This window comes from Saimiri boliviensis, chromosome 13 (genome assembly GCF_048565385.1).
Source record: "Saimiri boliviensis isolate mSaiBol1 chromosome 13, mSaiBol1.pri, whole genome shotgun sequence".
Classification (NCBI taxonomy): Eukaryota; Metazoa; Chordata; class Mammalia; order Primates; family Cebidae; genus Saimiri; species Saimiri boliviensis.
Genome location: NC_133461.1, coordinates 105,463,616 through 105,491,343, shown reverse-complemented (window position 1 = coordinate 105,491,343; position 27,728 = coordinate 105,463,616). Strand labels below are relative to the sequence as shown.

The 27,728-nt window shown below is 44.3% G+C and overlaps 1 protein-coding gene across 1 annotated transcript; it reads left to right on the top strand.

The window, feature by feature from the left end:
- Positions 1 to 19,910: 19,910 nt before the first annotated feature.
- SOX7 (SRY-box transcription factor 7) lies at positions 19,911 to 26,808 on the top strand. The gene is made up of 2 exons (XM_003944172.3): positions 19,911 to 20,392; positions 23,897 to 26,808. Exons 1-2 carry the CDS (start codon positions 20,155 to 20,157, stop codon positions 24,817 to 24,819), a joined length of 1,161 nt encoding a protein of 386 aa, XP_003944221.1. The 5' UTR covers positions 19,911 to 20,154; the 3' UTR covers positions 24,820 to 26,808.
- Positions 26,809 to 27,728: the final 920 nt, after the last annotated feature.

Here is a 27,728-nt window from a genome sequence, read left to right as displayed (position 1 = left end):
TAGCCATGCATAGTGGTGCATACCTGTAATTCCAGCTACTTGGGAGGCTGAGGTGGGAGGATTGCTCAAGCCCAGGAAGTCAAGGCCGCAGTGAGATATGACCACCACTGCACTGTAGTCTGGGCAAAATACTTAAAGAAAAATGAAAAGGAAATCAGTACATGTCACTACAAACCAAACACAAAGTAAACGGCTAAACACAAAGTAAAGCAGTAATGGAAAAAGTGAGGGGAAAAAAACTGTAAGACATACAGAAAACAAATAAAAAAATGGCAAAAGTAGTGCTTTCCTATCAGAAATTGCTTTAAATGTAAATGAATTAAATTCTCCAGTCAAAAGACATAGAATGGGGGAATGGATTTTTTTAAAAATGTAATCCAACTATATGCTGTCCTCAAGAGGCACACTAAATTTAGATCTCATGACAGAGATTCAAAGTAAAAGGATGGAAAAAGATATTCCATGCAAATAACCAAAAGAGGAGAGAAATTGGCTATAATTTCAAATACAACAGACCTTAAGTCAAAACACTGTTACATGAGGCAAATAAGGACGTTAAATAATAAAAGGATCAGTTCACTAAGAAGATCACAAGAACATAAAAAGTTATGTTTTTAGAAACAAGAATATAAAAAGTTAAATTATATTTTTAGATTATGTACACAAACATTAGAACTCCAAATATATGTGAAGCAAACATTGACAGAATTGAAGGGAGAAATAGCCCTACAATGATAGTAGGAGAATTCATTACCCACTTTCAATAATGTATAGAATAACCAGACAGAAGATCAATAAGGAAACAGATGACTTGAACAACAGTATAGACCAATTCGATATAAAAGACATATACAGATCACTCCATCCAACAGCAGCAGCAGCTTTTCCTCAAGTACATATGGAACATTCTCCAGGAAAGACCATATTTTAATCTACATAATAAGCCTTAATGAATTTTCAAAGATTGAAATTATGCAAAGTATTTTTTCTGAACACGAAGCGAAACTAGGCAACAACTGCAAAAGGAAAACTGGAAAATTCAGAAATTTGAGGAAATTAACACATTCTTAAATGACTAATGGAACAGAGAAGGAATCACAAGGGAAACTATGAAATATCTTAAGACAAATAAAGATGAAAATACAACTTACACAATAAAAACAGTATTAAGAGGGAAATTTATAGCTATAAATGCTTACACTAAAAAAGAAGAAAGGTCTCAAATCAGCAGCCTAATTGTATACCTTACAGATCTAGAAAAAGAGCAAACTAAACCCAGACCAAGAAGAAGGAAACAAAAAAGATTGGAGCAGATATAAATAAAATAGAGAATAGTGAAACAGTACATAAAATCAACAAAACCAAGTATTGGTTCTTAGAAAAGATCAATAAAATTGACAAACCTTTAAGTAGATTGGCTAAGGAAAAAGAGAGAAAATGCAAATCAGAAATGAAAGCAGGAATGTCCCACCAATTTTACAGAAATAAAAAAGGATTGTAAGAGAATACTGTGAACAAATATGTGACAACAAAGTGAATAACCAAGATGAAAAGGCCAAATTCTTAGAAATACACAGCCTACCAATACTGAATCTGAAGAAACAGGAAATTTGAATAGGGCTACAACTAGGAAGGACATTGATTTTATAACCAAACACCTAACAACAAAGCCTGGGATCAGATGGCTTCAAAGATGAATTCCACAGAATATTTAAAGAATTAACACCAATTCTTCTCAAACTCTTCTGAAGGCTGAAAAGGGGGAAACACTTCCAAATTCATTCTATGAAGCTGGTGTTGCCTGATACCAAAGCCGGATTAGAACACAAAAAAACTACACAATAGCATCCCTTTTGAATATAGATTTTTAAATGCAACTAGCAAACAAAATTCACCAGAATATTAAAATACTAGCTGGGTATGACAGCACATGTCTGTAGTCCCAAGCTACTTGAGAGACTGAGATGGGAGGATCGCTTGAGTCCAGGAGTTTGAGATTGTACTTAATATAATGCATTCAGATAGGAAAGGAATGATCACACCTGTGAATAGCCACTGTACCCCAGCTTGGGCAACATAGTGAGACCATCTCTAAAAAATAAAAAATACTAGCAGACTGAATTCGACAGGCTATTAAAAAGATTCTACGCCATGACCATGTATGATTTATTCCTGAAATACTAAGAATGTTCAACATGTAAAATTCAAGGTAATTCACATATTAACAGAATTAAGAAGAAAAACATAATCATCTCGATGCAGAAAAAACATCTGATAAAAATCAATATTCTTGACTTAAAAACACTGAACTAAGAATGAAAGGAAACTCTCTCAAACTAGGAGTAAATGGAAACTACCTTACCATACTAAAAGCCATTTATGTAAGCTCCATAGCCAAAGTCATACTCAGTGGTAAAAGACTAAAAGCTTTTTCTCTAAGATCAGGAGCAAGACAAGGATGGCCACTCTCATCACTTCTATTCAACATAGTACTAGAAGTTGTACCCAGAGCAATTAGGCAAGAATTGGTGGGAGTTGGGGGAGGCGATAAAAGGCATTCAAATAGGAAAGGAAGACATAAAGCTATGTCTATTCACAGGTGACATGATCTTATAGTGCAGAAACCCCTAAAGATTAAACGCACACACAGTAAGAAATCTGCACAATAAGAGTTCAGCAAAGTTGTAGGACACAAAATTGACATGCAAAAATCAGTTGGATTTCTATTTACTAGCAAACAACAACCTGGAGAGGAAATTTAAAAATTTTCCATTTACAATAGCATCAAAAGGGTAAGATACTTAGGAATAAACTTAACCATGTAGATGAAAGACTTGCACAATGAAAACTACAAAATGTTACTGAGAAAAATTAAACACACAAATACATGGAAAGACATCCCACATTCATGGCCTCAAAGACAATATTGTTAAAATGTCACTACTACCCAAAGCAATTTACAGATTCAGTGCAGTCCCTGTCCGACTCCCAATGTTAGTTTTTTACAGAGATAGAAAAATCCATCCTGAAATTTTTATAGGATGTCAACAGTCCTTGAATAGCTAAAACAATCTTGAGAAAGAACAAAATTAGAGGCCTTACACATTCTCTTTTCAAAATTTACCACAAACTGTGATGATCAAAACAATGTGGAAATGGCTTGAAGAGAGACATAGCCCAACAGAATAGGAAGAGACGATGAAGTAATCCTTACATTTCTGGTCAAAACATTTTCAACAAGGTTGCCAAGATGGTTCTATGGGGAAAAGACAGTCTTTTCAACAAATGGTGTTGGGAAAACTGGTGGCATGGTTTAAATGTGTCCCCCAGAAGTTTATTTGTTGGGATTGTTATTGCCAATGTAACAGTATTAAAAGGTAGGACCTTTAAGAGGTGATTGGGTTGTGAGGGTGGAGTCCTCAAGAATGAATCAGTTCTCATGAGAGCAGGTCTTTATAAAAGTAAGCTCAGCTTGCCCTTGTGATCTGTCTTATGGGCTTTTGCCCTCTGCCTCTCTGCCATGGGATAACCCTCACCAGATGCCAGTGCCATGCTCTTGGATTTGCCAGCCTCTAGAACTGTAAGGAATAAATTTATTTTCTTTAAAATTACCCAACCTATGGTATTCTTTTATAGCAACAACAACAACAACAACAAAACAACAAACTAAAACAACTGGATAGCCACATGCAAAAAAAAAAAAAAAAATTGGACCCTTGCCTTATGCCATATACAAAAGTTAACTCAAAATGGATAAAAGATATCAATGTAAGAGCTAAAACTATGACACACTTAGAAGAAAACATGGGAGAAAATTTGTGACACTTGATCTGGCAATAATTTATTGGACAGGACACCAAAAACATAGGCAAAAAAAAGAAAGAAAGAAAGCAACTGCATAAGTTGAAATTGACAAAATTAAGGATTTTTTTTTTTTTTAGACAGGGTCTAACTCTGTAGCCAAGGCTGGAGTGCAGTGGCACAACCTCAACCTCTTGAGCTCAAGCTGTCCCCTCATCTCAGCCTCTGGACTAGCTGGGACTGCAGGCACACGCCATCACACCCAACTAGTTAAAATTGAGAACCTTTGTTTGTCAAAGGGTGTTATCAACAGAGAGAAAAGACAACCCCTGGGATAGGGGGAGTTATTTGTAAATCTCTATTTGTAAATCTCATATCAAATCAAAGATTGATATTGAGAATATATAAAGAACTCCTACACCTCAACAACAACAACAACAACAACAACAACAACAACAACAGACATAATTTAAAAATGGGCAAAGGACTTTAATAGACATTTGTCTAAAGAAGATATGCAGATATTCAATAAGCATGTGAAAAGATGCTCTACATCACTAGTCATTAAATGCAAATCAAATGATACCGTTTCACACCTACTAGAATAGATACTACCAATAAAAGTGTTGCTGAGAATGTGGACAAATGGTAACCCTTGTGTGTTGCTGATGGGAATGTAACATGGTGGGTGCAGCCACTATGAAAAACAGTGTGACAATTCCTCCCAAATTAATTACCATATGCTTCCACTTATAGGTATATACACAAAAGAAGTGAATGTAAGGACTTAAATAGATATTTGTATACCTATGTTCCATAATAGCGTTTTTCACAGTAGCCAAAAGGTGGAAGCAACCTAAGTGTCTAGGGACTGATGAATAAATTAACAAAATGTGGTGTATATATACAATGAAATATTATTCAGCCTTCGAAAGAGGAAATTCTGACAAATCACACAAGAATGAGACTTTGAAGAACTTAATGTTAAATACATCAATCAAAAAGACAATTACTGTATGACTCCACATACATATACATTTCCTAGAGTGGTCAAATTCATAGAGGCAGAAAGAATGGTAGTTGTCAGGGCCTGGGAGGACAAGGAATTGAAGAATTGTCATTCAGTGGGTGCAGAGTTTCCGTTTAAGATCAAAGAGTTCTGAAGGTGGATGGTGATGATGATTGCACAACAGCGTGATTGTAATTGATGCCACCAAACTGAACATTTTTACATGGTTAAGATGATAAGTTTTTTTTTGTATATTTTGCCACAATAAAAAAAATTAAATACTGAGGTTTACACTTAACAGGAATAGGATCTGTATGTGGAAAACTAAATGCCTTTCACATGCTTACTTGCCATCTATATATCTTCTTTGGTGAGATTTCTGTTCAGATCATTTGACCATTGTAAAATCAGCAGTTCATTTTCTCATTGAGTTTTAAGAGTTTTTTTTAAATATATTTTGGATTAACAGTCCTTTATCAGCTGTGTGTTTTGCAAATATTTTCTCCCAGTCTGTGGTTTGTCTTCTCATGCTCTTGATGCTATTTTTCTCAGAGCAGAAGTTTTTAATTTTAATGAAGCCTAGCTTATCAAATATCAAAAATGTTATTACCCAACCCAAGGTCATCTAGATTGTCTCCTATGTTATCTTCTACAAGTTTTATAATTTTGTGTTTTGCATTTGGAGTGGTGGATCTTAGCGCACTGCAACCTCCACCTGCCAGACTCAAGCAATCCCCCCACCTCAGCCTTGAAGAGGCTGGGACTACAGGCGCAAGCCACCACACCCAGCTAGTTTTTTGTAGAGACAGAGTTTCACCATGCTTGTGTTTTACATTTAGATTTATGATACATTTTGTGTTAATTTTTGCGAAGGGTGTAAGTGTCTGTGTCTGGATTCATTGTTTGTTTTGCATGAGGAGGTTCACCTGTTTTAGAATATTGAAAAATCTATTATTTCTCTATTAAATTGTCTTTGCTTCTTTGTCAAAGATCAGTTGACTATATTTCCATGGGTCTGTTGCTGGGTCCTCTATTCTGGGTTCTCTATTCCATTGATATATGTGTCTGTTCTTTCACCAACACCACACTGTCCTGATTACTGTAGCTATAAAGTTAGTAAGTCTTGAAGTTGGGTAGTATCAGTCCTGGACTTTGTTCTTCTTAAATATTTTGTTGACTATCCTAGATCTCTTGCCTCTTCAAGTAAACTTTAGAATTAGTTTGTCAATATCCACAAAATAACTTGCTAAGATTTTGATTGAGATTGCAGTGAATCTAAAGAACAAGTTGGAAGGAAATGACATCCTAATAATATTGTCTTCCTATCCATGAAATGAGAATAGCTCTCCATTTGTTTAGTTCTTCATTAATTTCTTTCATTACAATGTTGTAATTTTTTTCATATAGATCTTGCATATATTTTATTAGATTTATACTTAAGTATTATGATGGGTGTTTTGATGCTGATGTAAATAGTATTGTGTTTTTATATCAAATGCCAATTGTTTATTGCTGCATATGGGAATACAATGGAATTTTGTATATTAACCTTATATCTTGCAATCTTGCTATAATTGCTTGAGTTCTAGGAGGCTTTTTTGTTGATTCTTTGGGATTTTTTACCTAGGCAATCATGTCATGTATGAACAAAGACAATTTTATCTTTTACTTCTCAATCTGTATACCTTTTATTTTCTCATCTTGTTGCATTAGCTGTCTTCTAATATAATGTTGAAAAACTTGGTGAACAGGGTAATCCTTGTCTTGTTTCTGATATTAACAGAAAGACATCTAGGTTTTCTCCATTAAGAGTAATGTTAGCTGTATAGATTTTGTAGATGTTCTCTGTCAAATTGTGAATGTTCTTCTCTGTTGCTAGTTTCCTGAGATTTGTTATCGTGAATGGGTACTGGATTTTGTCAAATGCTTCCTCTGTATCTATTGATTCATTTAATCTAAATTTGGGGGCAGACAGTTGTTAATGATTTTTATTATGTTTTAATGTCTATGGAGTCAGTAGCTATTCCTTCTTTTATTTCTGATATTAGCAAGTTATGTCTTCTCTCCCTTTTTCTTAGTTAGCCTGGCTAGAAATTTAGCAATTTTATTGATCTTTTTGAAGAACCAGCTTTTGATTTCAATGATTTTTTTCCCCATTGGTATTTTGTTTTCAATTTTATTGATTTCTGCTCTTGTTACTATTATTTTATTTTATTTTGCTTACTTTGAATTTAATTCACTCCTCCTTTTCTGGTTTCCTAAGGTATAAGCTTACACTATTGACTTTAGTTATTTCTTCTTTTCTAAAGTATGCATTTAATATTATAAATTTCTATGTACTGTTTTCTCTACTTTCCATGAACCTCGATAAGTTGTATTTTCATTTTTGTTTAGTACAAAATATTTTTAAATTTTTCTTGAGATTTATTTTTTTTACCCATGTGTTTTGTAGAAGCATGGTGTTTAATATTCAAGTGTATGGGGATTTTCCAGCTATTTTTCTGTTATTAGTTGCTAGTTTAATTCCATTATAGTCTGAAAGCATACATTGCATGATTTCTCTTCTTCCAAATTTGTTTAAGTGTGTTTTATGGCCAAGAAAATAGTCTGTCTGGGTGAATATTCCATGTGAACTTGAGAAAAATGTGTATTATTCTGTTTGTAGGTGAAGTAATAGATAGATGCCAATTATAGCTAGTTGATTAATGGTGCTATTGATGCAGCTATGTCCTTACTGATTTTCTGCCTCCTGGACCTGTCCATTACTGAGACAAAATGTTGAAGTCTTCAACTATAATCCTGGATTCATCTGATTCTCCTGGAAGTCTATCAGTTTACTTTGTGTATTTTGATACTTTGTTGTTAGGTGCATACACATTAAGGATTGTTATGTCTATTTGGAGAAATTACCCGTTTATTATTATGTAATGCTTGTCTTTATCACTGGTAACTTTCCTTGCTCTGAAGTCTGTCTGAAATTAATATAGCTACTCCTGATTTATTTTTATTAGTGTTAGCATAGTATATCTTTCTCTAGATTTTTACTCTGTGTCTATATATTTAAAGTGTTTGTGTGTGTGTGCGTGTGTGGTTTTTTTGTTTGTTTGTTTGTTTGTTTTTGATGGAGTCTTGCTCTTTAGCCAAGGCTGGAGTGCCATGGTATGATCTCAGCTCACTGCAACCTCTGCTTCCCAGATTCCAGCAATTCTCATGCCTCAGCCTTCCGAGTAGTTGGGATTACAGGCGTCCAACACCACGCCCAGCTAATTTTTGTATTTTTAGTAGAGACTGAGTTTCACCATGTTGACCAGGCTAGTCTCAAACTCCTGACCTCATGATCCACCTGGCTTGGCGTCCCAAAGTGCTGGGATTACAGGCATGAGCCACCGTGCCCAACCTAAAGTGGGTTTTTTTGTAGACAACTTATAGTTGGGTCTTGTTTTGTTTTGTGATAAGTCTGTTACAGTGTCTGTCTTCTAATTGGTGTATTATATAGTTTGGATATTTATACCTGCCCAAATCTCATATGGAAACATAATCCCTAATGGTGGAGGTGGTGCCGGTGAGAGGTGATTGGATCATGGGGGTGGATTTCTCGTGAATGGTTTAGTACCATTCACTTGGTGCTGTCCTTATAATAGTGAAGTCTCCTGAGACCTGGTGTTTAAAAGTGTGTGGCACCTCCCCTCCTCCTCTCTCTCTCTTGCTCCTGCTTTTGCCACGTGATATGCCTGTGCCCCCTTTGACTTCTACCATGATTGGAAGCTTCTTGAGGCCTCCCCAGAAGCTGATGCTGCTATGCTTCCTGTACAGACTGTAGAACTGTGAACCAATTGAACTTCTTGACAGCAATGTAAAAATGTGAAAATACAGTGTCTCTGGAACATTGGCACAATGTGATTATTAATATAGGTAAATTAATATGGACTGTATTTGTTACTGTATCCCATTCGCTGCCCTTATTCTTCGTTTCTATTTTTGTCTTTCACTCTATTTAGCCTTCTGGGGTTTTAATTGAGCATTTTTTAGATTTCATTTTTTTCTCTGTACTTTAATTACCTTTTTAATTTTACTTTCTTAGTGGTTCCCCTAGAGTTTGCAATATACATTTTATAATTAATTCAAGTCTACTTTTAAGTAACACTATACTGCTTCACAGATAGTGTAAGTACTTTCTAATAAAGTATTTCTGACTTCTCCGTCCTGTCTCTTATATCACTGCTGTCATTCATTTCACTTATCCATAAACTATAATAATCACTGCATACACTGTTATTTTCATTACATGGAAGGAACTATCTGTTGGCCAGGTATGGTGGCTCTTGCCTGTAATCCCAGCATTTTGGGAGGCTGTGATGGGAGAATTACTTGAGGCTAGGAGTTTAAGGCAAGCCTGGGCAACATAATGAGAGCCTGTCTTTGCAAAAAATAGAAAAAATTAACCAGACATAGTATTGCACACCTGTGGCCTCAGCTACTTGGGCAGCTCAGGTCAGAAGATCACCTGAGCCCAAGACGTTGAGGCTGTGGTGAGTCATGAATGCACCACTGCACTCTAGACTGGGTGACAGAGTGAAACCCTGTCTCAAAAACCGAAGGAGAAGGAGAAGAAGAATAAAGAAAAAAAACCATGTTTTAATTTTGCCTTCACTTATTCCTTCTTTAATTGTCTTTCTCCTTGCAGATCTGAGTTTCTAACCTATATAATTTTCCTTCACTTTGAAGAACTTCTTTTAACATTTCTTGCAGGGCATGTCTACTAGTGACAAATTCCCTCAATATTTGGTGATCTGACAGAATTTTTAGCCTCCACTTTTAAAGGACAATTTTGCTAGATACAGAATTCTAGGTTGGTGAGTTTTTCTTCAGACACTTAAATTATTTCGCTGCACTCTCTTCTTGCTTGTATGGCTTTTGAAGAGTTCCAATGTAATTATTATCCTTGTCATTATATTGGTAAGATGATTTTTTTCCTCTGGTTCCTTTCCAGATATTTTTCTTTGTCTTTACTTTCCGTGACTTGGATACAATGTGCCTACAAGTCATTATTTTCTAACTTTACTGGATATATGATTTGGGAAATTCTCAGTCATTATTGCTTCAAATATTTCTTCTGTTCCTTTTTCTCTTTGGTCTCCTTCTGGTATTCCCATTGTGTGTATGTTATACACAGTTGTCCCACAGTCAGTGGATAGTCTGTTCCATTTTTTTCTGTCTTTGCTTTTCAGCTTGGAAAGTTTCTGTTGGCATATTTTCAAGGTGATAGATTCTTTTTCAGGGATGTCTAGCCAGTAATAAGCCCATCAATGGCATTCTTCATTTCTGTTATAGTGCTTTTTATTTCTAGCATATCTTTTGGATCCTTTCTTAGAATTTCCATTTCTCTACTTGCATTACCAATATGTTATTGCATGCTTTTCCATTAGAACCCTTACCATGTTAATCATAGTTATTTTAGATTTGCAGTCTAATAATTCTAACATCCATGCAATATCTGAGTTTGGTTCTCATTCTCTGTTTATCTAAAATGTGCTGTTAGCCATTTAATATGCCTCGTCATTTTTCTGTCAAAATCCAAACATGATGTACTACGTAAGAGGAATCCAGCACTGACTCCTGTGGAGGTTTCTGCTCATGGGTTTCTGCCCTGGTAAGTTGTGATTCTCTGTATCCATCTTTTTGCCTCTTCAGTTGTAGGACAGTGGCTTTCTTTATGACCTGAATTATTTGATGGAGTTAAGAAGAGTTGTCCATGTTCACTTTGTTCAGCTTTTTCTCTTGTCAGGATGGGATTAACAATTTCCAATCTCCTTACATGCTGGACTGTGTATAAAAAAAAATCTCATTCTTTTATCTGTATCTAATCTGTGTTTTGTGTTTAAAGTGGATTTCTTTAGACCATGATATAACCATATAGTTCTATCTTGCTTTTTCTTAAAATCGAATCTGAGAATCCCTGTTTTAAAATGGAATATTTAGGCCATAAACATTTAATGTGATCATAAGTATGGTTGTGGTTTAATCTAACATCTTACTATTTGCTTTTGTCTTATCTATGCTTTGCTTCCTTTCATCTTTTTCTGTCTTGGATAGATTTGATTAATTGAGAATTTTATGATTCTATTGTATATACCTCAATGGCATATTAGCTCTTTTTAAAAAGTGGTTGCTCTAGCATTTACAGTAACATCTTAAACAGGTCAGTCTATCATCAAATAATGTTATACCACTTCACATATATTTACAAGGATCTAACAAAAATATATTTTCATTTCCATCCTCCTGATGTTTGTGATATTATTATAATATTTTATTTCTATATATGCTATAAATTCAATAATATTATTTTTGCTTTAACAATCAATTATGTTTTTAACAGATTTTGAAAATAGAAAAAAAGTCTTTTTTGTTCACCAATTCCCTTATGTGTATCCAAATTTCCATCTGTATCACTATCCTTTGCCTCAGGGACTTCCTTTAACATTTTTCGTAATGTTGATCTGCTGATGAATTCACTCGGCTTTTGTGTGTTTGAAAAGTTCTATTTGGCTTTTATTTTAGAAAATAATTTTGCTAGGTATAGAATTTTAGGTTGAGTGGTTTAAAATTTTTTTTTGCTTTCAGCACTTTAAAAAATGCTATTCCCTTGTCTTCTGGGTTTCATAGTTTCAAGCACAAAGTCTGCTTTAGCTTTTATATTTGTTCTTCTGTATGTAACGTGTCCTTTTCCCTCTAGTTGATTTCAAGATTTTCAGCGATTTTGTTTTGATGTGCCTTAGTATGGTTTCCTTAAATTTATCCTGGTTGGGGATTGTTAGGATTTTTGAATCAGTGAATTTATAGTTTCCATTAAATTTTAAAAATATTTAGTCATTATTTTTTCAGATACGTTTTTCTAATCTCTCCCTTTTCTTCTGAGCCTAATGACTTTTATGTTAGGCCACTTAATATTGTCTCACAGGTTGTTACTTCTGTGCCTATTTTCAGTCTTTTTTCTGTTTTTCATTTAGGATAGTTTATGTTGACATGTTTCTTTTTTACTAGTATTTTCTTCTGCAATGTCTAATCTACTGTTAATCCTATATAGGGTATTTTATATCTCAAATATTCTACTTTTCAAATTTTGATTTGGCTCCTTTTTTAGATCCTTTACATCTTGTTTTTAAGAACCATGATCTTGTTTTCTTCTACCTTCTTGAACACAAGAAGTATATTTAAATAGCTCTTTTAACATCTATATCTGCCAATTCCATCATCTTTGTTATTTCTGGTGCCATTTCTATTGACTGATTTTCATCCGGGTTGTGGGTTGTATTTTCCTGTTTCTTTTTCTGTCAGACAGTAGGCTACTACCTGATGTCCCATGTATTAGGAGGTCTTTCCATCCTGTCTTGTGGGAACAGAAACTCTTTCTGCCCCAGTGTGAGCTCAGGAGATTATTCTACCTACTTTTTTCCAGTGGTTTTCTCCATGGCCTTAGGATTTTTCTCACACATGTGCAGATCACTGTCAGGCAAAAATTCAAGGAGACCCCTCTTCAGATCTCCGAAGCCCTCTGTGCAGACTCTTCTCTGCTTCATCCTCTCTCAGCTCAGAACTTTGACTTTTCAACTCAGCAACACCCTCATTTCCATTTTAGTTCTCCTTCCCTGCATAATGGCCTGGAGATGACAATGATCAGGGACACATATTGGGTTCACCTCATTTGTTTCTTTTCCAGAACTACTTTGTGTACTGTCTGTTGCACAATGTCTGAAAACTCAGGCATTGTTTAGTTTTGTATTTGTTTAAGGTGGCAGGTTCATCTGATCCATCATAATCTGTTATTCCATCATAAGCAGAAGTGGAAGTTTTTATAATGTAAAACTTGCTTTCTTATATGTGATGTGGCTTGTATGGATCCAGCCTCATCTCAATCAAGCCCTAAATCCCGTGGAGAATTAAGCCGTGAATAACATTTTGGAGAGAGCCTTGAATGGAGTCATTTTGCTAGGTCTGTCACTTGCCAACTGTCATTTCATTTCTATGATCCTCAGTTTCTCATCTACAGAATTAGTGCGATATCGAATACCTTCCCAGCTTACTTTATAAGGTGTTTGAAAATGAAATGAGATGGTATGTGTAAGAGCACCTTAAAAATTCTATTTATACAGGCAAACATGACTGTGATTAGTACTACTCCACGTAATATGCTAACTAGATCCAGTGTCAGAAATGCAGGGGATGACAGCTATTAAGAAGCCAATTGAAGAAGGGCTTAGAACCCATTTTCTCTACCTCCACTGAAATTTTTTTTAAAATATCATCGACAACCCCCTCTGATCAAACCCTACAAATTCCAGGTCCAAGTATAGCCCCATAAGCTTTTTTTCAAATACAACTTCAGTGCCCAGGTCCAGCCATATACTTTACGTTGCTGTATATTTCTGAGCACATCTTGTGCCTCAGCATTCTCCATCTCAAAAATGAAATTACTATAGTTTTATTTCTATTAGTTTCTTTTGGGGAACTTTGAAAAAACTTTTAAAGGTATGGCATTGTATAAGGTTTCATTTAAGTGTGTAGAACAAGTGCACTTCTTTGCCCTGACACTGACCTTGGGTGGGAAAGAGTGTTATGAGTTACTTAGGTATTTTGTTGTTATAACCCTCTCGTGTTCTCAGTTCCACCATCTCACACATACATATACCTCATGGCTTTAAACACGGCCACAATTCTGTGACACTCCCCACTTGGAGACGTGGAGGTCTATATTTCCTCCGGTTAAATCTAGACATGCTTCTGACTGCTTTAACCAACCAATATTGGTTAGAGATGATGTTATGTGACTTCTGAGCCTAAGTCTTAGAAGGCCATGTAGCCTTTGCCTTATTTATGGGAACACTCATTCTCGGAGCCCTCAGTTGACAAGTAAGATTTACTCTGAGGTCACTGTGTTAAAAAGGAAGCCAAAAACATGTGGAGAATCCATTTGTAGACATGCCAGTCAACAGACACAGCTTAGCCCAACCTTTGAGTCACCCCTTTTCTGGTGCAAGACTTGTGAGTGAAGACGTATCCAGGTAATTCTAGCTTCTGGCCATTCAGGTGACTTCTAGTTGTTCATGAATTCCTAGACTCAGACACGGTGAAGCAGACACAAGCCATACTCAAATTTTCTGTCAATGTACTATATTTTAAAACAAAATGATACTCAGTCCCTGCTCTAAGGGAACTTACAACTTAGTGGTAGGGAGCCTTAAAAATATCAGGGCTCATTACATCCTGTTTCTTGATCTGAGTGCTGCTTATATGGTGTATTCACTTGGCAAAAACTCGAGCAGTTCTCTATAGAGATGCTATGCTTCAATACACATTTTTATTTTAAAAACAACACATAATAGTTTGAAATCCACACATTAAAGCAATCTCACAATCTAAACAAAAAGTATCTTCAACTTATCACACTGGAATTGTTGGCGGATGGCAGAATTACCTGTGATGAGATGTCTATCTAGGCTCTCTTCATTAGCCTGATCCTATGCACCCAGACAGAAGTCAGATATGTGTACAGATGACCTAAGAAAAAGCTTATTTTCCATGTTGTATTATTATGGGTGGTTTCTAATCAGTTTCACTTCTTCCTCTTAGGCATTTGGAAAGAAGAGGCAATAGGGTAAAGAGAAATAAATATATTGCCTTGAACCAACTGTTTATCTTGTAATTTGTTAATTTTTCAATTGAAATTTGTCTGAAAGTCTAGCTTCTGGCCAATTAAGTAAAGATCATTTCTGTACAGAAATTTGACACACATGCCCCCTTAAAGGAAAGCTGATAATTGTTCAGAGTGGAGTGGAAGAAAGTATAGAAAAATGGTGTTCTTGGTTTGGAACCCACATCCCTCAGTGCTAGGGAGAAGCAAACACAGATCACAGGCTGAGCATTGGCTGATCTCGGTGCTATCCAAGTGGACAAAATGTGGCAAGTCCTTCATCTCTTGATGCCTCACTGAGGCTCCGGAGCCTGTGCATTAACCAGTGACGTGATTTGCTAAAATTTGTACAGCCAGTAGTGGCAGGTTGGACTGGCCTTGTGGCTTCTGGCTCCAAGTCAGTCTCCTTCCCACCACAGAGGTTTTAGGTATCCCCTGGAGACATGATTCATCAGAGACAAGTGGTGGGTTGGGGTGTTCACAGGCGTATGTGTACAGGGGGGCCTCTCTAGTAACCAGGGGTGCGTGACCTGGGGAAACTGTAGCCCACTGTTTTAAGCAACTCTTAGACAAAGATTTTGATGTTACAAGGGATCTACACTACCCACATTCAGGAGCAATCTAGTCTGAAAACAATATTCCTTTTTCCCTCGGTTCATGTAGAAAAGCTACTGGACTTCAGAGTTTGTGAAACTGACGTAATGTCCTTGTGTTCTGCCTGCTTCAGTCAGGCAGTGAAGCTGCAGGTGTACATCTTAAATCCCTGCTAGGTTGTTTGTGTGTGTGTGTGTGTGTGTGTGTGTGTGTGTGTGTGTGTGTGACAGTTTCTGTTGCCAGGCTGGAGTGCAATGGTGCAATCTCGGCTCACTGCAACCTCTGCCTCCTGGGTTTAAGCGATTCTCCTGCCTCAGCCTCCCAAGTAGCTGAGATTACAGGCGGGCACCACCATGCCTGGCTAATTTTTGTATTTTTAGTAGAGTCAGGGTTTCACCGTGTTGGCCAGGCTGGTCTCGAACTCCTAACCTCAGGCGATGCGCCTGCCTCGGCCTCCCAAAGTGCTGGATTACAGGTGTGAGCCACCGTGCCCGGCCAATCCCTGCTGTTTTAATCACAGAGCGTTATTCTGAATTAGGAACTTGATGGATTTCTCCTCGATGACTATACAGAGATTTCCGTGGGTTGAACAAGGAACTCCACTACAGCGCCCTGTAGGGAACCGGAACTGCAGACTGCTGGACCTTGCAAGGCGGGGCTGGCAGGCCTGGCCGGTTCTCCCCTCTTTCCAGCCTGCACCGTGGCCAGCAGGGTTTGGCCCTTTGCTTTTCACGTTACCTTGTTTAGAACATGCCTTAAACTCCAGGCACCCTTTGGATGAGGAAAGGTCCAGTGGAACTTCCAGAGATCACGCTTGAGGGGACACAAAGCCAGGGGGCGTCGTAGCGCTGGTTAGAAGCCCCTCCCTCGGGCCTGGGACTCTGGCCAGGGCGAGCTGGAGCACTGCCCCGGCGCACGGAAACCTGGTAGTCCAGGCGTGAGGGCAGGAGCTCTGGAACTTGGGGTCTGTGCTCTGGAACTTGTAGCCGCAGCCTCACCTGCCTCGTCTGGGAAACGGCTCAGTCCTAAAACTCTGAGCCTTCTGCTTGGAGGGTTGTGTGGTGGCGGGGATGACCTAGTGAATGGGAACCTGCTTTGCAGACTGCCAATCAAGTACAGACAAATCAACGTAAGCAAAGATGGTGATGATAAAGACTTCAACCTCTAGCCTGGTGTGAGCGACTAAAAACAACCACAGAACACTTGCACCCAACGCCTGCAGGCGCTGCCGCAGGCTTCGGGAGCAGGCGCAGCGGCCCCGCCCAAGGCAAGCACTTGGCCCGGGCCGCAGCTGGTCCCGAATTTTCTCCTTAGAGCTCCGAGTCCACAGGCAGCGGGTTTGGAGCAGGTGGCGGGAATATTGCGACAGGATTCCCCTTCTCCTCCTCCCCTTCCTCTTCCTCCCCACCCCCCACCCCCCGCTCCGCTCCGGGCAGCTGAAATTCTTCAGTTTGGAATAGAATAAGAAAAGCTCCTGGAGAGGAAAGTTGTGGGCGCCCGACTTTTTGGAGGGGTTGTTCTTGTTGTTGTTGTTGTTTTGGGTTTCACTCTTGATTTTATAATATTTCACAACTCAGAAAAGTAAACGAGGAGCTTTTACAAACACTGTGTCAGCAACCCTGTATTATCCCCATTTTACCAGTGAAGAAACTGAGGCCGAGGTTAAATGAGTTGTCACAATGCAAGTGAATTGCAGAAAATTGGAATTGGGGATTTCTGGCTTCAGGTCCTGTGTCCTTGGAAACCAGTGTTCACAGAACTGTTGAGCTAAACGGAGAGAAAAGGGGGTGGGGGTGGGGGTGGGGGAAGAAGGGAGGGAGGGAGGGAAAAGGGAGGAACGGAAAAAGAAAAGGAAGAAGTAGAAAACGCCATTTAAGAGATGAGCAGAGAGTGCAGCTCAGGTAACTCGCGCGGGAAGAGTGAGTTGCGGTGGTGCAGCCAGGCCGGCTGCGCGGAGCACGCGCGGTGTCCAGTGTGCCCAGCGTCATCACACCCGGCCCTGCCTCTCCGCCTCTGCTTGGCGGCCCCTGCAGGAGCCCCCAACCCGTCCCGCCGCAGGTCGGAGCCCCAGCAAGATCCGGCCCGGTAGCCCTGGGTCTCGACCTTTCTCCGCGAAGTCTTCCAGGTGTTCGCGCCGTGACGATTCGCCGCACCTAGCCTCGACCCAAGAGCCGCTGGACACACAGCTGGCTGCGGCCCCGAACCCAACGCTGGCGACAGCAGGTGCCGGGATGCTAGGGCTTGCGCCTTCACCCTCTAGCTCAGCCCTCTGAACCCCCGGCTTTTGGGGTCGAGTAGGGTCGGCGCGGAGCTCTGGAAAGAGTGATGTTCGCAGTGACCGGAGAAGTGGCGAGGTTACGGTGACCCGGCGTCCCTTGGCGTCGCCTGCACCAGGGCGCGCTCGCGCACAGTTGCCCAGGTGCATAAATGCGTCTACTCAAGGAAGGAATGGAACGAGCGAGCCGGGCCACCGCGGTGCAAACAATTTCCAAGTTCCGGGCGGCGCCCGCGCCAGCGTTGGGGTGGTTAATGCTCTTACCTCCATGCTCTTACCTCCTGGACAGCCCAAGCTTTCGAGTTCTCTGCAGAGGGAAAGCAAGAAACTAAACAAGTGCAGACAACAATCCCAACGCGTATTCTGTGGCCCCGTTCCCGTTGTTTTCTCTTTTGTTGCCATCGGTATCTGGGATGTAACTTGACCTTTCCGTGCACCCCTGGGAGGGCGCATCTTCCTAACCTGGTGCCCGAGCGTGGTCCCACGGAATGCGCGCTCTGTCCTGGGACCTTGCAGGGAGGGCGCTAGGGGCTAGGGCCGGGAGTGGGGACGCCAGTTGTCGGGAAGGGGGCGCTGTCCCCTTGTGTCCTCAGACCCTGCAGAGCACGGCCCCCGCCCTGGAGCTCAGTAGGGTCAGAAAGGGTCGGGGCAAGGTCTAACCAGGATCCTCCACAATAGCTCAAGACCCCAGGGGGACTCTGTTTTTCCCCTTTCTCAAAGAGCTCCCTTCTCCTGGCCGAGCGCGGCCCGGGACCCCACGAGGAGCACTCTGGCCTAGGGCTTTTGCTGGCGGCACATGCTGGAAAGGGGCCAGCCACTGGGAATGGCCTGGACTTTTCGGGGTTGGGAAGTCCGCTTAGGTGGAGGCAAGTTCCCAAGTTCTCTGCAAACGGTCCCCGCTGGGTCCCCCGCCGCTCCGCCTCGAGTTCCAGGATGCTGCCCCAGCGGCGGGCACCCTGTTTGCCCGCCCTGCACAGCGCGCGCCCCGCCCCATATTCTTAGATTCCCTACCCGCGAGAGCAGCGGATGGGGCGCACCGGCCTAGGGTGCTGCTACTGGATCCTGGCTGGAGAACAGGGGCAACTCCAGTCATCTCTTTTGTGTGGAAAGCTAATTCTTGTTTGAAAATTGTCCCAAGCTCTAGAGGTGAAAATTAGGACATGAAAACAGAGACGCTGCAGTTCTCCGTCCACTTGCCGGGTCTCAGCTGTGGGCCCATGTCATGTTGCATGCAAAGCATCGGTCGCTGCGCGTGGGGACATTGAAATCCGGACTCATGCCCACGGGCTTCGTGCCGAGAGTTATATTAACATCAAGCATCACAGGGAGAGCTGGAGCTTTCGCTACATTTATCTCACCGAATCTTCACAACAGCCCTGGAAGGTCAGCCTTACCATCTTCCAGTGTTAGGGTTAGGCAAGGAGATCCACTTGCCCAGAGTCGCGCGTTCAGTAACCTAAAGACTAAGGTTCTGACTCCAGACCCCACGGCACCCCCACACCCCCACACCCCGACAACGCTGCCTCCTTCCAGGGTCACCTTTGTGGAGTCCCGCACAGGGGTGGCACTCTGTAAATTCCGGGATCTGCCTAAGCCATATTTGCTCACTCACTTATTCTGCAGGCCTTGAGCGCCTACTGTGTGCCGGCGCTTATGTGAGAGGTGGGAACAGCGCCCCAGATGACGTGGGAGCTGCGGTGAGCGCAGGCGAGGGATGGCCGTGAGCTCCCAGCCCGCAGCCCCTAGGCTGCACGCGGGCCCGGCACACACGGCCGGTCCACCCTGGGGTGTGCAGATGAGGGAAACTGGGGGAGTTCGCAGTTCAAAGCGCAGCCAGTGGGGATGCGAGAGGTCGGGAGAGACTCCTTCACTCGGAAGAGCGGGACTGCCAGTCAGAGGAGAAAGCCAAACTTTAAGGAGAAAATTCAGGGTGAGAAGGGCCAGAAGTGAGGGAGCTGGAGGCCTGGACCCGGAGACTGGGTGCAGGTGGAGTGAGAGGAGAAATCAACCAGGCGGCTGAAAACCAGAACGACGGCCAAGTCCTCCTGAGAGCCAGGGGCGGCGGGGAGTCCAGGGCCCCTGGGTGGGCACTGCACCGAACCCCAGGCGGGAGGCAGCCCCCATCCCCGGCCCTGGCCGACCTCTGTGGCGGCCCAAGTTGGCTGGGGCTGCGGTGGCCGAAGCCGGGTCATTTTCGAAAGGAAAGGCAGTCGGAATGTTCCCTTAGGAATGGCTGCTCCGAGGGGTTCACGGTCAATGTCTCACGCCCAGGCTGGCTCGAGGAAACCTGGTAGGGTTGGGTTTTCCGAGGCTCCAGGGGCTGGAAGGGCTGGTGGAGTCTGGCCGGGGCGGACCGGGGGCTGGCGCCGGCCTCCTGCGCCTGCCTGCGGGCGGTGGGCTGGGGGCCAGAGGCGGCCCAGGGCGGGGGGGGCGGAAGACAGCCCTGGGCGACTGGGCGCAGGTCCCCGGGCTGGCCGGGAGAGGCGGAGGGGCGGGCTGGGGGCGGGCGCGGGGAGAAGGCTGTCCCTCCTTCCCTCCCTCCCTCCCACTCCCTGCAGGTCGGAGCGGGGACCCGGCGGCGGCCTGGGACGCAGGGAGGGGACCCGCGCTGACACCGAGGGAGGGGCCGCGCCGCCTTCGAGAGTCATTGGAGGACGCGGCCGCCCGAAGCTGATAAATCAGGGGCCGGGTCGCGGCTGCTGGCCAAGGTGGACGCCCCAACCGGTGCGAGGGCCAGGTCAGCGCCGGCCCGGCGAGGCGAAGCGAGGCTACACGCGTGCGGCCATGGCCTCGCTGCTGGGAGCCTACCCATGGCCCGAGGGGCTCGAGTGCCCGGCCCTGGACGCCGAGCTGTCGGATGCGCCGTCGCCACCAGCCGCCCCTCGGCCCCCGGGGGACAAGGGCTCCGAGAGCCGTATCCGGCGGCCCATGAACGCCTTCATGGTTTGGGCCAAGGACGAGAGAAAACGGCTGGCGGTGCAGAACCCGGACCTGCACAACGCGGAGCTCAGCAAGATGCTGGGTGAGTGAGCGCGCGGCCCGGGGGGCTGGGGACCGGGGGCGGGCGGCTGGAGGCTGGCGGGGCGGGTAGGAGCGCAGAGCCTGGGAACGACCCGGCGCGCGGGGCGAGGGCGCTCTTCATGCCCGCGTGGTTGGGCATCTGCGCGAGCGTAGGTGTGCGCAGTGCCCAGGATTCAGAGCTGGGGCACTAGGCGAGGCCCAAGGTGAAACTGCGCGGCAGGCAGGGGAGGCTCCTTTGCTGGAACTGGAGCGGAGGTCGGGGCCCCAGGGTGCGGTGAGGACGGGGCAGCGGCCAGGCAGGGAAGCCTGGCGACAGGGACCGGTTCGCACGGACAGGGCAGGGACGGAAACGTCGGGGCTGGGTGGAACCGGCGTTTGGTAGGAATACCGAAGCGGGAAAACCCAGCATTCTCTGCCCCTTACGATTGGGTCATCTCAGAGGAAGCCCGTCACAGATGAATCTATAATTAACGAATACTCCTGAAGAGAGACCCTGCGGAACGAATCTTTGCCTCTAACTAAATAATACAAAAAAAAAAAAAGCTTACCCAAATAGACTCGATTCGTTAATCTATTTCTCAGTCACGGAGGTGTAGATAATTTGATTTGGATACTTGGGCTGTCCTGGAGCGCGGTCTCTTCCTGGGCTGTCCACGCAGGGGCTGGGGACACGGACCCACCAGGTCTAAGGGATCCAGAGTGAGGCTATTAGGACACACCCGAAAAACCGGAGTTGGCGTCGAGGTTTCTTTTTTCTCCGACGTCTGGAGTTGAGTACTTTTCAACCCTGCTTAACCCTCAATCTCTTTGCCCTTTGAAGCGTGTTTTATTCGTTTTAATCGAGGAAAACCTTTCAAAACACTTGGTTCTCGCAGCTGGAGACAGCCCTGTGAGAAGGGACGTGTGGGCACCCGGGGCCGGCTGTTCTCTCCCCAGACCCCACCCGGCCCGGAACGGAGCCCTTCCTTTTTCCGTCTGAGTTCAGAGCTCAGGGCTCTTTCCCGGGGCGGAACCTTGGAGATAGGACTGACTCCCCTCTTTGTGCTGGCTAAAGCCGCAGGAGCGCAGAGGGGGTCCGAAGCCGAGCCCTCCTGCAGTTTAGCTGCTGTGCAAAGCAGTTGATGGAGTTCTGATTGCAAAGGATCCAGTCTGGTGGCTGGCTGCACCAACCCACCTTAGTGATCTGGGGCCTTCTGGGGCTTTTACCCTCATCAAAAATAGTAACATTCATATTTTATACAGTGTTGGCATAAAGAAAAATAAATTAATATGTACAATAATAAAACATTTTCTTTAATCGGTAAGTTCACATTTTCTTTAGATCTTACAAGAAATGAAAATGTTTGTTGTGGATCCCCAAACGTTTTGTTCCACGGACCCTGAGCGCTGTGCTGATTGACCATGCCTGCTGTGACTATGCTAGAGAAGGATTTCTCTGCAGGCCTGGGCCAGGGATGGGAGCCCAGGGAAGGGTAAGGAGCATGGCCCTGCAGAATTGGGGAAGCCTGCTCCCAGGAAAGGGTCAGGCACAGGAGACAGATGCTTCCTGCAAGCTGGACCCCGTCAGGGCTTGCACCTCAGCTTTAGAAGGTTACAGTTCATTCTGCAGAAAAGACATGGATTCCTTCCTGCTGAGCGCAGTAGCTCCTGGCACTGGGTGAGGGAAACCGTAACGCTGGTGCTTTTCATAATATAGACTTTGTGCACCTGTTAACAGGGGCCAGCAGGATGATCCCCTCCACCTGTGTGACATTTCCTTCTCAGCCCTTTCCTTTCTGACCTGAGAGGAAAAGGCTGGATGTGAGAGTCCCAGCTTTTTCCACTATAAACCTTCCAAATGTTAACGTTAACATTGTGACCTAGTCACACTGGTATTTTTAATATATTATGAATGACTAAGTGCATAAAGACAATTAGACATTTGGTAGCACTTTAAAATGAACGCGTATTTTATTAATCATGTAACATCCAGGTACACTTAGAGCTAGAGCCACCTTTTATACAGAGACATGGACAGGGCGCGGGGTGGACCTGTACACTGGACCGCCTATGACAGCTTTGTGGCCTCAGCCACAGGCTGGCAACGGATGACCAGCCCTGTAACTGCAGCTCCTAACACTTTCAAGTCACCCTTTTAAGCGACGGCTAATGATGTTAATTGAAAGCTCCACAGAGTTTTTATAAACTTTCACCCATGTGCTACAGTGCCCTTAATCATTGCCTTCCTCCAGCTCTGAGCCCCTGGCTCAAGGAGCCAGTTGGCAGAGGTGCTGAGGGCTGCTGTGTGCCAGGCTCTGCACCTGGCCCCATGCAGAATGTGCTGAGCAGAACTCATGGCCCCTTTCCTTAGGCCTAACCTCTAGGCTAGTGAGTCTCAAACTTCAGGACACATTAGCATCGTGGGAGAACAACTTAAAGGTGTAGAATCCTGGGCCCACCTTAGGAAGTAGCAACCCAAGGGGTCCAGACGCCCCCTACCTCTAGAAAACACTGCTGGAGGGGTGGGCAGTGCACACTGAGAGATGAGGGGAGATGTTCTGGGGGCTTGAAAAACAACAGACAAGCAAGCCACGGTGAATAGAAGGTCAAACGCAGCCAGCATATTAGCACAAGTGGGTGGCAAGCATGGGGCAATTTTTAAAGAGAGAGTTTTGAGCTGGAGAGTGTCACAGTATCTTTCTTTTCTACTGAAGAAAATCAAGACTCAGGGAAGTGAAGGGAATGGCTTCTGCATGGCGATCTGTGGCTAAGCAGGTGCCCTGGCACGGTCAAGGGTCTCAAGAAGCTGGTTGGCTGAAAGTGATGGTTTGCATGTCTATGTGTGTGCATGCATGAGTCTGAGTGCATTCATGGGTTGCAAGCAGATGCTAGCATTCTGGCCTCGGTCATACAGCAGGGTCCTATTCGACCTTCAGAGGTAAGCAATAGGCATGTGTTAACCTAAGTGAGATTCTCAGATTTACTGACATCTGTGAAACAATTGACTGAGCCTAGGTTCCCTCACAGAAAGGGCTGTGAGATTTATGTCATAGGTAAATATGATCATATCACTTCCTAAGAGGCTGCACTAGTCAAAGAAGGCAGAGACTTTCATGAGAATGCGCAAATGTCTAGAATACACCCTCGAAGGGTAAAAAGAGCCCCAACCGATATCGTGATCATTAGGTATTTTCTTCCTGTAGCTGACATAGGGTCAGGTGGGCTTTTCGCCGTGGACCCGCACTGTAGCTTGGGCATGCTCTGGCGGCTTTTATATGCGTGTGCCTGCACTCCGTGTGCACCGTGCACTACTTGACTTTGTGGTTGCAAGCAGAGGGGCTGATTTCGCCTCACTGTGCCTGCAGGACCTGGGTTGGGAAGAGGGTGCGAGAGTTGCCCGCGTCCTCTGTGGCTGAGAGGGGGGAGGGAGGCGTGTGTGCATGTGCACGTGTGTGTGCACGCGTGTGCATGTGCGATGCCTGCAGGGCGCGACACTGAGCATGGCCTCCTCTGCCTGTGTGAACAGGAAAGTCATGGAAGGCGCTGACGCTGTCCCAGAAGAGGCCGTACGTGGATGAGGCGGAGCGGCTGCGCCTGCAGCATATGCAGGACTACCCCAACTACAAGTACCGGCCGCGCAGGAAGAAGCAGGCCAAGCGGCTGTGCAAGCGCGTGGACACCGGCTTCCTCCTGAGCTCGCTCTCGCGAGACCAGAACGTCCTGCCCGAGAAGAGGAGCGGCAGCCGGGGGTCGCTGGGGGAGAAAGAGGACAGGGGTGAGTACTCCCCCAGCACCGCGCTGCCCAGCCTCCGCGGCTGCTACCACGAGGGGCCGGCTGGTGGCGGCGGCACCCCGAGTAGTGTGGACACGTACCCCTACGGGCTGCCCACACCCCCTGAAATGTCTCCCCTGGACGTACTGGAGCCGGAGCAGACCTTCTTCTCCTCCCCCTGCCAGGAGGAGCACGGCCACCCCCGCCGCATCCCCCACCTTCCAGGGCCCCCTTACTCACCGGAATACGCCCCCAGCCCCCTCCACTGTAGCCACCCCCTGGGCTCCCTAGCCCTTGGCCAGTCCCCCAGCGTCTCCATGATGTCCCCTGTATCCGGCTGTCCCCCCTCTCCTGCCTATTACTCCCCAGCCACCTACCACCCTCTCCACTCCAACCTCCAAGCCCCCCTGGGCCAGCTCTCCCCGCCTCCCGAACACCCTGGCTTCGACGCCCTGGATCAGCTGAGCCAGGTGGAACTCCTGGGGGACATGGATCGCAATGAATTCGACCAGTATTTGAACACTCCTGGCCACCCAGACTCCGCCCCGGGGGCTGTGGCCCTCAGTGGCCATGTGCCGGCCTCCCAGATGACATCAACGGGCCCCACAGAGACCAGTCTCATCTCCGTCCTGGCTGATGCTACGGCCACATACTACAACAGCTACAGTGTGTCGTAGAGCTGGAGGTGCCACGTCCATCCAGCCCTCGTGCCCTCTCTTTCCTGTGCCCTGAGTGGTGCGGGAGCCGGGCAGCCACAGCAGCTTTTCTCCCACTGCTCAGGGCAGGGAGGTCTGAACTGCGGCCCCAGAGCCTTTAGCCTAAGCTGGACTCTCCTTATCCTTCTGTCCCCTTCATCACCTTCCCCACATCCCAGCCCCTGCAGCCCGTATTTTGAGTATACTGAGTATATTCCTTCAAGGGAGTTTTCCTCCAGCCCCTGAGAGTTGCTGCCTCCCGGTAGAATGTTCACGGACCTCTTTTTTTTTTTTTTTTTTTGTAACCTTCATCGAAACACGTGGTGGGACAGACTTGATAGCCAAGGCCCCTTCTGCTCCACGCTTTTCTGATTTAGGGTTCTCTCAAGGTTAATAAAGGAAGACGGGGAAATCTGACTCATTAGTGAGCTCACTAACTTAGGATCTGGTGATAATTTTGTGTGTACAGCCCGGGGACCACGAGGCTTTCTGCACTTCCTGTGCCCCCTTCCAAAATGACCACAGAATGCCAAAGGGACTCATCCATTTTGAGAAAAAAGAGTCAACCTGATTTGAGAAATTAACCGGTATGGCTAATTCTATCACAGAAAATGGAATTGACTTAAAACTTTTATTTTAAATATACATTTTAAAGCAGTTTATTATTATTATCATATACACTCTTCAAGAGAATATGTACAATCTAGGCTGGGCATGGTGGCTCGTGCCTGTAATCCTACAACTTTGGGAGGCCGAGGTGGGTGGATCACCTGAGGTCAGAAGTTCTAGACCAGCCTAGACAACATGGTGAAACCCTGTCTCTACTAAAAATACTGAATTAGCTGGGCGTAGTGGTACATGCCTGTAATCCCAGCTACTTGGGAGGCTGAGGCAGGAGAATCTCTTGAACCTGGGAGGCGGAGGTTGCAGCGAGCCACGATTGCACCATTGCACTCCAGCCCGGGCAACAAGAGTGAAACTCCAACTCAGAAATAAAAAAGAAAAGAAAAGAAAGAATATGCACAGTCGGAATATATACAATGAGTTTGAGAGACACAGGCCCACTTCATACAACCCTTAAACTCAAAGTCTAAATAAATCAGATGTTTTTATTAACAATGACAACTTCTTGCCAACTCCCTGTTCCTAATGACCCAAAGAGCCAGGGTACCTAGAAGGACTTTGCAACCAAGCAAAGTCACTGCCTTCAAATCTGGATACACACTTTCCCCTCTGTAGATTCAAGAGGTGCGTCCTTCCCGGCTGTCTCCAGCTTCCTTACTCTCTTTTCCGGGGTTTCTTTTTCTCTTCTTCCTGCTCTTCCTCCACTGCTGAACTTAGACCCTAACTCAAACAGCCCCTGACTTAAAAACCCAAGCATGCTTCCTCTAACTGCAATGAGAATTTGTGTTCCTCGCCGGTCAGGTCCTCAGCCAAAGTCCTCAGCCAGTGCTTTAGAGCAACTTCGCCCAAATCAGAAACTCACTGTGATTCCAAAAACGTTTCTGAGCCCTGGACCCCTGCCGCCAAAACATTTTCATGTTCCCCCAAACCCCCTTTGAAGGGGCATGCATAACAGTGTGCTGAAAGACAGTTGTTTGGTTTTTTATTTTAGCATATTATTTCTTGTATGAAATACGTTTTATATAATCTCCTATTATTTTTACCTTGTTTTCTATTGTTGATAAATCCTTTTTGTCCTTCCAAGACGTCCTATTGTGAAATCACTTATAAGATATGATTACTCTTTATGCTATTACTGTATATGCCATTTGGTAATAAATAGTACATTGTTGATGATATGATTGACTGGTGTGCAGTCCAGAGCGTGTGTTAATAGTCTCATAAAACAGTATCACAGACATTAAGCTAAACTGTTCCATTTTTTTGAAAAAATGACACATACTGTGGAACAGTTGTCAAATATTAATTTGTTGAAAATATTTAATTTAAATAAACGTTTTTGTACCATGCCTGTTCTATCCTTTGAAATATAGTTTTGCAAAAAGAAAAGGTTTCCAAGTGACACATGTTACGTTAAGTGCTACTTATGGTATAGATCAAAATGTTTTCTTTTCTTTTTTCTTTTTTTTTTTTTTTTTTTTTTGATGGAGTTTTGCTCTTGTTGCCCAGGCTGGAATGCAGTGTCTCAATCTCGGCTCATCACCGCCTCGCCTCCCGGGTTCAGGCTATTCTGCCTCAGCTTCCCAAGTAGCTGGGATTACAGGCATGCGTCATCACGCCCAGCTAATTTTGTATTGTTAGTAGAGATGGGTGTTTCTGCATGTTGATCAGGCTGGTCTCAGACTTCTGACCTCAGGTGACCTGCTTGTCTCTGCCTCCCAAAGTGCTGGGATTACAGGCGTGAGCCACCATGCCCAGCGATCAAAATGTTTTCTACACTGACTTTTTTATTTTAAAAAATTGTTATCTGGTAGGGATGGTTTCTTTTATGAGTTATGCTAAAGAGATAAATCTAAATTGTACACATTGGAACGTGTTGCTTTTATTGACAATGAAAGAAAATATCAACTCATGACCTACATGTAGAATAACCTTCTCCTTGTGATGACATTACACTTATAAAGTGGAATGAGGTGACTATTGGGCTGTCTGAAGAATAAAAGTAAGTTTATTTGCTTGCTTACTTAATACTGACACAGCTAATTTTTTTTTTTTTTTCTTTTCAGTAGAGACAGAGATTTGCCATGTTGGTCAGCCTGGTCTCGAACTCCTGACCTCAGGTGATCCACCCGCCTCGGTCTCCCAAAGTGCTGGGATTATGGGCATGAGTATGGTGGCGGGTGTCTGTAATCCCAGCTACTTAGGAGGCTGAGGCAGGAGAATTGTTTAAACCCAGAAGGTGGAGGTTGCAGCGAGCCGAGATCGCG